General features: G+C 41.4%; 1 protein-coding gene across 1 annotated transcript; it reads right to left on the reverse strand.

The window, feature by feature from the left end:
- Nucleotides 1-656: 656 nt before the first annotated feature.
- On the reverse strand, nt 657-8,554 carry PCK1 (phosphoenolpyruvate carboxykinase 1). The gene is made up of 10 exons (XM_064391412.1): nt 8,181-8,554; nt 7,670-7,944; nt 6,113-6,294; nt 5,300-5,503; nt 4,760-4,947; nt 3,713-3,875; nt 3,369-3,593; nt 3,144-3,275; nt 2,309-2,404; nt 657-1,739 (listed from the first exon to the last, which is right to left on the reverse strand). The coding sequence occupies exons 2-10, from the start codon at nt 7,891-7,893 to the stop codon at nt 1,285-1,287; spliced, it is 1,869 nt and encodes a 622-aa protein (XP_064247482.1). The 5' UTR covers nt 7,894-7,944; nt 8,181-8,554; the 3' UTR covers nt 657-1,284.
- Nucleotides 8,555-9,790: the final 1,236 nt, after the last annotated feature.

Genomic DNA, 9,790 nt, shown 5'->3' on the forward strand with positions numbered 1-9,790 from the left:
AAGTGATTTTCTTTTTGCTAAGCAAATATTTGCAATATGTTTTGGGAGATCAAGCATTCAAAGTGAAAAAGCAGGATACCTGCCAGGGATGTGGGAAGCACATAAATGACACCTCTAATTGGGAGAACATGGGCTGGTTTTAGTGTCTTGGCTCTACAAGGAAGCCAACACAGGTTCCTGCCCTGATTTTCATTGAGCTCTAAGGCTTTAGGCGTCCCAAAAAATCTGGAAAACTTTTTCCCAAATTGTCTTTACTTCAACAGTTTTGCTCGTTACTCTTGCAAAAGCCAAGGTGCTGTGGAACAGGGACAAATCCTATGACTTTAACAAATGAGCAAGGTCCTAATATGGGGCTTTCCTAGAGGGTAGTTTATTTTATAAATGCCTGCAGTAACTAACAATGCCCAGTTATGGAGAGTGTGTCACCATCTGGATGACTGCTCACAGCTGGTATCATAATTTTTGGATCATTCCTTTGGCTTGAATCGAAGTTGCAAAGACAGTATGTGGCTTAAACTAGTTGGCTCAGGAGTAGCAGATCAGCTCCAGTCAACATCTAACTTCCACATGTGCATCTCTGCCTGTGCTGTGGTATTGACAGGAGCCTCAATTTATGTGCATGCAGTTTATAAACAGCAAGAATACTGGAAATGAGGTAATATTTTGTATAAACATTTATTTTATAGTTTAAGAACAAGCCATTCAAAACATCTGGAAATCACAGGAACATGAGTAATATATAATAGCAATATCTTAAATATGCATTAGTAATATAAAGTCATCTTTCACTCTGATAGTTACAACTTCATTTTTCTAAAAAGTATTTAAGACATGAAATATGTTTAGGTAATACATATATACAGCATCTAATTTTCTCTCCTCTTTCCAGTGGAGTCTGGGACTCCAGAGGTTTCTGTGATGGAAACAATGTGCTACAACTTGAAGGCTGGATTGGTTTGGATTGTACATGCAGAACTAGGCAAATAATTTACACCCATCATGGCTCTGTGTGCACGTAAGTGACAGAACAGAGGTTTCAGACCCTGTGCACGTGCACTCCCACAGCTGCTCACCTATTCACAACAACCGATGTAGTTATAAATCATTAGGTCTGGAGTTATTTCTAGAATGTCTCTGCATCTATATCCTAACTAAGCTATGACCTACTTTCATTATAACCCCCTGCCCATCAGTGTGCTGTTATGCTTCCAGTGGTGATTTGGTAAAATGTGTTTGCCTTGTCTTAGTGTGTGCGAATTGATAAATAATTGTGGGTTGATCAGCTCACAGCTGTTTTATCCTCATCTCTAAGGCAAGCAATTCCCTTTCTATTTCGTAGGGAAGGTCAGCATTAACTTGCACTTCAAAGTATTGCTTGATTTCTTCTACCTCCTTTTCCCAGAACTCTTTTGAGATATCAAACAGTTCGGTCAGGTTGACATCTTCCAAACCCTTCAAGTTCAAAGCAGCATCAGTGGGGATGTAACCTATGGCAGTTGGTTTGGCAGAGGCTTTCCCTTCAATTCTGTTGAACATCCACTCCAGCACACGGGAATTCTCTCCGAAGCCAGGCCACAGGAATCTCCCTTGGCTGTCTTTCCGGAACCAATTAACGTGGAAGATCCTGGGTAGTTTTGCAGCAGGACGATGGGCCATGCTCAGCCAGTGGGCCAAGTATTTGCCAAAGTTGTAGCCAAAGAAAGGCCTCATGGCAAATGGATCGTGCATAATGACTTTGCCTGTTTGAAACACAGATGGAGAAGGTGAGGGAACAAATAGCACATTTATTCTAAAGCACAAAGATTCAGATCCTCCCAGGGTTTACCCATGATCCCTTCACCACCCTTGTGAGCTTTAAGAAACAACACAAGCATTATCCTTGATGCACAAAAGGTACAAATGAAATTAATTTTCATTATTAAATTTCTTAAATCTCAGGTCAAACAGCTTAAATGAAGATTCTCAAGAGATGGCTATCACTCATGCATTTATGTTGAGCTCTAGCAGAAGAGAAAATTTAAATTTGTTTATCCCAGACTGTAACAAGAACTCCCTGTCAAGGCTTCTGGCAACCCTGTGCCTGCATCCTGTTCTGTATGCTTGCCACCTAAGGGATTATTTTGCTTAATTTGACTTTTACAGAGAATTTGGCTGTTAATTCCAATACAAATATTTTCTATTGTGAAAATGCACAGGTTGCAAAATTAGCTGCCAAGACTGAAATGTGAAAGAGCAGGGGGAAGGAGAGGGCAGGCAGTCCAGAGGGGCCTGCTTTTAATACAGGTAGGCAGATTAAATTTTGATTTACCTTTGTGCTCAGCAGCTGCTGTTGCTTCAGATCTCATGGCTGCTCCTACAAATACTCCATGCTTCCAGTTAAAGGCCTCATATACAAGAGGGACACCTATAAAGAACAAAATCACTTCAGTAATTAGAGGTCCAGAAACATTTCTATGACAGGTTTTGCTATCTGACATAGTGCTGAATGCATGTTACTGGATAATGTATTCTAATTTTTCTTGGGGTTTTGTGCTCAGTTCATTTCCTGCTCTCTTACAGCAAAGAAGTTTAAATGAATGTTTTCAAAACTGGCTACTGATTACTGAACATATCCAGTGGGAGATATCTGGGACACCAGAATCTCCAGCAGATGGTGGAAATAGAATCTGATCCTGTGGTCCTATTAGACTCAGACCTAGCATTACTTCTATTTCTTTTCCAACTTTAGATGACCATTAGCAGAACAATTTATTTTAATTATTTTTTTTAAACTATCTAAAACTGATTCATTTCTCTAACCATTTGCAAACTGAACTACTTAAACTACAGGCAAATTGAGTCCAATGCAGCAATTTTCTGTGTCTGCTACCCATGTCAGTGGGTCCTGACCTCCCTCCAGCCCTTTATTATTATTATTATTATTATTACCTGGTTTGTGTTAACATCAAACAACTCAGACACTGAAACACCAGTGGCTGGGAGCGTGTGTGCCAAAGGCTAACACAGAGGAATTGGACTAACGTGGTTATTTCCTGGCTTTTGCAGCTGTGAAAGCAAAACCTGTGGCTATGCCCAGCTGTGTGTCAACCCTTCTGTGGCCAGCACTTCGGCCTGGAAAGGTGGCTGCTGCATCTCTTTCTTACCAGCTGGTCTGCGGCCCCCAAAAATGATCCCTTCGATGGGCACGCCTTCGGGAGACTCCCACGCAGGATCCATGATGGGGCACTGCCTGGCTGGGGAGCAGAACCTGGAGTTGGGGTGAGCACAAGGTTCTCCTGCACAGAACACAACAAACAGGTCATGATGGCAGAATTAACTTGAATTTGTTCATTAATTCCAAACAGAGGGCCATGGTGTGGGCCAAGTACCGTTGTCTGGGGTCCAATCCTTGTTCTTCCACGAGGTCACTGTCACTCCAGCTGGCAGGGGCTCATCAATGCCCTCCCAGTAAACACCTCCATCACTGGTTTCTGCCACGTTGGTAAAGATGGTGTTCTTGAATATGGTTTTAATAGCATTGGGGTTTGTTTTGACTGAGGTTCCAGGGGCGACACCAAAAAAGCCATTTTCAGGATTGATTGCCCTTAAGTTGCCTGGAAGTTAAATGATAAAATATAAGTAAACTATGCTGATTTAATTCTATCCAGAAGTTTGGAGCATGTCTTACTGCACCTACAGCAACCTGTAAAACATTCCAATTTAATTCCCATACCTTGTTCATCAAATTTCATCCAGGCAATGTCATCACCCACACACTCAATTTTCCATCCTGGCAGGCTTGGGTTCATCATGGCCAAGTTAGTTTTTCCACATGCACTAGGGAATGCTGCAGCAAAGTACTTCTTTTTACCTTCTGGATTGGTAATTCCCAGGATCTATTGAAAAATTAATGCAACTGTTAAACACAGCCTTTTTTTCTTGCACTTTTTGTTTTGGAGATTGTCTCCAGCAAGTGGAAATGATAAAATATTTAATTAGGCTCATTTGTTCCTACAGAAGAAACACCACATAATATTGTTGACAAATAACTCAAGCTGTATTTTTTAAATCAGAGAGTCAGTTCTTGCCATTAGAATATCTGTAAGAAATTCTTATATTTAAAAAAAATTAGGTCTGTATATGATAAAAATTTATTTTTACTCTGCTGATTTATTTTGCTGTGTTTCTCTGTCGAGACAGAAGAAAACCAGGCAATATTATTTTGGCTGCACAAGTGGAGTAAAAGGAAAGCACTTTGTGCATGGATATTTCTGCTTTTCTCAAAGACTACAGATATTTTTTTCTAAGGCTGTTCTCTTAGGCACTTTGAAATTCTTTTTTTTCAGTGGTATTTTATGGTGGTAGAATGTTTAAAGGACAGCAGAAATTGAAGCCTGGAAGGTTGCACAGCAGAACTCCCTTAGAAAATCTGAGATTTGCAGGTTTTTGAGTGCACAGATCTCTTTATAATTTGGCTCAGTGATGATGTTCAGCTCTGCTCAAGTACCTGGTCTGCCTACCAGAAGTCACTCTCAGAAGTTCCAAATCTTGCTTGTTTTAAGCCATGACAGGTCCTATTTTAAATGTTTAGTACTTGGCCTTGCAAGCAGTTTTGTATTCCTCATGAGCCTGGCACATGACAGATTCCTATCTAAAGTTACAGGACCATCCATATGAGACTAATTCCATTGATGGCCAGGCGGGTGGTGGATTTATGTGGCTCTAATTTGGGGTTTAACGGCTGCTCCAACACACAAGATTTAACAGCATGGATTTTTACCAGCATGTGCTCTGCCAGCCAGCCCTCCTCTTTGGCCAGTCTGCTGGCAATCCGGAGAGCAAAGCATTTCTTCCCCAGCAAGGAGTTTCCTCCGTAGCCGCTGCCAAAGGAAATGATCTCCCTGCGATCCGGGAGATGAGCAATCAGCGTCAGCTCCGGGTTGCACGGCCAGTTGTTGATTAATGGCTCTGCAGAACAGAATGTTGTAGTCATGAATGCAGCAATTTCCATGCCTGATCACACTGTTGTTTCATCAGCATCGAGCCTCTGACAGCAACCCAGAGCATATGCTTCAAGGAAATCCCTGGTAAGTACTAGGGATAATGATCTCCTTTCCATCAAACTCTCACTGAGCTTTGATTCCTTTCACTGAGGTTTGAACCTAGTGCTGTTACAGAACCACCCTGGGCTTCTGTGGTGAGGGTGTCCCACGTGCTGAGGACACACACCCAGCTCCAAAGCACAGCCCTGGGCATTTCCAGGGGTTTTGTATGGCTCCTGGGGTTTTTTATGGTTCCAGGAGTTTTTAATGGCTCTTACCTTTTAGCGGCAGAGGGCATCCAACTGAGTGAAGGCACTTTACAAACTCCCCATTGCCCAGGGCTTTCAAAACATCTGTTCCTATCCGTGTCATGATCCTCATGCTGGCCACCACATAGGGTGAATCCGTCAGCTCGATCCCAATCTTGGACAAAGGTGACCCAATAGGCCCCATGCTGAAGGGGATGACATACATCGTGCGTCCTGGAAAACAGGGAGTAGCAAGATGTGGCCAAGAGCAAAACAAGGAACATTTGAAGTAACCTTTATAAATATGGAGGTTGTTTCTCAGCCTTTTAAAAGCTGTTTGTCTTGTGACAGCTTCTGATGGTGTTTAAAGAGCTGCAGCTTTCTGTTTGTCTAATTGTGTAGCAAGAAGTTTTATCTTCAATGCTGAAAGCAGCAGTTCAGACAGATTGTCTAGCCAGGAGTAAGGGGAGGTGAAGGCCAAGTTCTCTGTTGGTGTAAATCCCTGAATCTGAAATTATTGCTGTGGATGGGGGTTCCTTCATTCTCATCTCACGTCCTATCTGTTCCTCAGTTGCTGTGTGACTTCCTGAACCAAGTCATACAAATTTTTGTACTTTGCCACTCTTTAGGAAAACAAGAGTGCTGGAAAGAGACTGAGGACTGTCCTTGCCCAGATATTTAGTTCTGTGGTAAAAATCTGCACGAAACCAGTGAAGTGACTATTGGGGGTATAAAGCTAAATCTTCAGCTCAAACTGTTCTTTAAAGATTACAGTAATTTGCAACAGTACAAGTGTCTCAGCATTGCTGAAAATTCACTGTCAATTATCTTTTTCTTGCCTACCTTGCATGCAGCCTGGGAACCTGGTGTTGAAGGCTTTCTCAAAATCTTCCTCAGACATCCAGCGGCCCAGCTGGCTTGTTCCAGTTTTAGGGATTGGAGTGGTATCTCTCTGCTCTTGAGTGATGATGACAGTTTTGCTCTCAATTCTTGCCACATCTCTTGGGTCAGTGAGAGCCAACCAGCTGCATTTCAGCAAAAAACAGGAAATTAGACTTTAATTATCAATATAGCATTTTTACCCTTCTGTGGGTCTACTTTAGCACAAAAGGCTGCTAAAACAATGCTTTGTAAGGCAAAAATTAGTGACAAAGCAGTATAATAGGTAATATCAAAAATCAGTCAGATATATTCTCTCATAAAAATTGCTTTAAGACTTTCCAGTAATAATAAAAAAGTATATGGCCTAGGAAATTCTTGTTACATGTTAATACTCCTTTGCCTCTTATCTCAGCCTTATTTTCTGTTGCTAACTTTCAGGGAAAGTTAATCTTGTTTAATTCTCATTATCATCAGTGTGAAGTTTTTTTGTAGGGGGACCACAAAATGATGCCTCAAGCTAAGTGGATGCCAAGCAAAGTAGTTTAAGTGTTGGTATAAGTGCCAGAGGGATCAGAACCCAGCTTAGTGGATTGGCATAGTCCCTTAAATTAGAGGCATCACAAAGGAAATACTGAGTATAAGCATGATCATTAAAAGTGAAGGAGTTCATTAAAGGGGATTCTTTCCCCCCTCTAAGGAATTTTTTTGCCATCTATTTACGAGAGAGGAGATTGTTTTACATTTTCACCTCTGTGCATCGAAATTTTCCACGAGTATAAAAATGTTCTAGTTGGGCTGTCATAACCATCATCACTACAGCTAAGCATATAATTAACAATGAATAATTTATCTGGTGAATCTTGCCCTTTTCTCTCCCAAATAGTCTGCAAACAGATTGCCAAATTCCTGCACTTAGTTATTCAAAAGTCTTTGCAGATTTCTCCCATGAAGATCTCGTGGTTGGCACGTAATTCTCGAGTATGCACTTGTTGTTAATATTCTCCTTTCACGTTCAGTTAGTTGGGAGAAATTATGAAATATTTGAAAAAAGTATTTGCAGAATACATTAGAGTCAAAGCTCATCGGCACGATTTGAATAATGCCTGTACTGAATAATATTTGAACACCCACAGACCTATTTGAATGCCACAAAAAAGTATGTGATGAATAAACTAATTGGCTAAAATAGTAGAATTCTTCAAAAGAAGATCTGCTCAATAATATTTAGCCGTTCCTAATGATAAATTGCTTAAGTCTCATGACATTATTTCAGTTCCCTGATGTAACTAATCAATAGAGAAAATGTACAGATGATAGTCCAACTGAATAATATGCTTTATGCTAATTTTTAGAGGAAAAAGTTTGCTTTTCCTGAGTATTTCACCTATGTAAGCTAAAGTTCCAAAATGTTCATGGAAAGCAAATAGTGGAGAGTTATAAGAAGTTTTTTAAGTAAACAGGACAGAAAATGAATTTTCCAATTGTGAGATGATACTTGACTTCATTTAGGCTACTCACCAGTTCTCATACTTGTTCAGCTTCTTGATCATGCCTTGTTCTACCATGATGTCCAGAATTTTCTTGTTCTCTTCCTCCGAGCCATCGCAGATGTGGATGCACTCAGGCTGGCACAGCTTGGCGTTGGTCTCGATGAAATCCCTGGCTTCTGGAGAGAGACTCTCCCAATCCCCCTGCACAACCTTGGGCATGACGTTCATATCGGCTTTCAGCTGTGGGGGCATTGTTGAAGCTGTTGTGGATCTCGTTGATGGCTGTAAAATACTGATCACAATCTAAAATCAAATAGATTAGGTGTGTTAGCTTAGTTACGTTCTAACCAGCGTCACAAAGCCTAACAACATAAAACACAAAGAATTTGCAATGGACTAGATTATGTACTGCTTTAAAATCAAGGTAGGGAACTTGGATCACTGCTAATTTCAAGAGGCCATTCTACTAATTTAAGGTGGAAAAAATAGAGACCATTCTACTAATTTAAGGTGGAAAAAATAGAGGCCATTTTACTTACTGTCTATGGAAGCTGGAGCTGGATTCCAGAGAGGATTTTGCTGTACCTTTCAGTTGAGCCCGTTTCACTTGCTTTGGAGCTCTCTTGAAATTGCTGGTTTCCAAGGATGCACCTCCTTCCTTAAATATGCTTCATGGTAGTGTCCATCCCACCAGTTGAGGTGAAGGAGGCTTGTCCTTTACATCACCACTGGATGTGTCTTGGGACAGTGCCACTGACATTGTCATCATGCAGAGTTGTCAACAAAGCAGCCCTGGTGGGGTAATCATTTAACAGGCTTGATTAATGAATGCTGAAAGCGGAGATTCTTAGCCCCTGGGTTTGCTGTTTTGAAGAAGTTACAAAATTTAGCAGTTTAACCAAACTTTGATCCATTTTGGCTTTGAAATCAAAAACGTCATAACTTCTCGGCGTGTGGGAAAGGTTGAGTACAAAGAGTTTCTGGAACCAGGAACACGGAGGTCATGCACAGAGGCAAAGTGCAGCTGGCACATTTTGTAGGCAGATGGTCACTAGCTGGCTGTGAAGTGGAGGCTCGTCCAAGGAGTGTTTACTCACCTTGGGAACATTGCCTGATCTGGGTATAAAGTTCAACAGTGAGCACTGACAGGCCTGAATAACCACTACGTAAGGCCCACAGCTCTTATTTTTGTCTATGCAGTTCTAAAAAAATCCCTAGCAATATAAATCTAAGTGTTGGGGTTCCTTCAGTGCAGGCAAGGGAGTTTTTGTTTATGGCTTGTTTTAGGCTCTTGCAAACTAAACAGTTATTTCCTATTGCTACAACCTCAGAAGAGGCAGAGCGGCAACTGTCTCAATAATTAACCTTCTCTTTCACATATTATGTCTTATTTTAGTGGGAGTTCTATGGGGGCGAGGTCATAAAATATTAACCCATCCCTAAATTAGTACTCAGAGCAAAAGCACAGAACTGCTGTGGGCTGGGGCTGCACACTGTTGTTCTGTGGGTGAAGTTCACTGTGTGTGTGTGTTCACAGACTTGAGTCTGTATCTGTTTCAGTTGTGGCACTATCTGATATCAACAGGCACTATTACTCTTATAATTCTGAGGGTTATCTCAGTGTGATATCAGACACTTGAGTGTCATCTCAGGCACTTTGAGCTCTTGTCTCTCTTTCTGCAGGCCTGTCTTTAGCTTCCCCTATTCTATTTTAGACAATTGTGACCATAAAGAAAGGTGGTCCTCACGTCTATTTGTCCATGCAGTCTGGGTGTGTGAAGACTGAAGTATTTCAGACAAACAGAACTGTAGAAACAACCCTGCTGCCATTTCCTCTCCTTCTATTTAAACCCAGTCTTAGCAAAGCATCTGGACCCTGGATAAGGTGATGCATTTGTGCCAACTTGTGGCTTTTTTGTATTGATGGGGTTCCTACCATGGTTGTCACTGGTAGTTTGCAGAACAGGAAATCTGGGATTCCCAGCTAAGTTTCAGGGAGTTGTGAAAAGCAACAAAATTGACTTATCTTGTATAAAGGGTGTTCACAAGCCAGCTGTTGCTCAGGTTTGTGAGGCAGCTGGATGTTCCCAGCAAGGTTCTTGCTGGGACAGCCAGCAGTGACTTGCAAGCCCCAAAAAGCCAGGCTGGC

Source organism: Passer domesticus, chromosome 16 (genome assembly GCF_036417665.1).
Source record: "Passer domesticus isolate bPasDom1 chromosome 16, bPasDom1.hap1, whole genome shotgun sequence".
Classification (NCBI taxonomy): Eukaryota; Metazoa; Chordata; class Aves; order Passeriformes; family Passeridae; genus Passer; species Passer domesticus.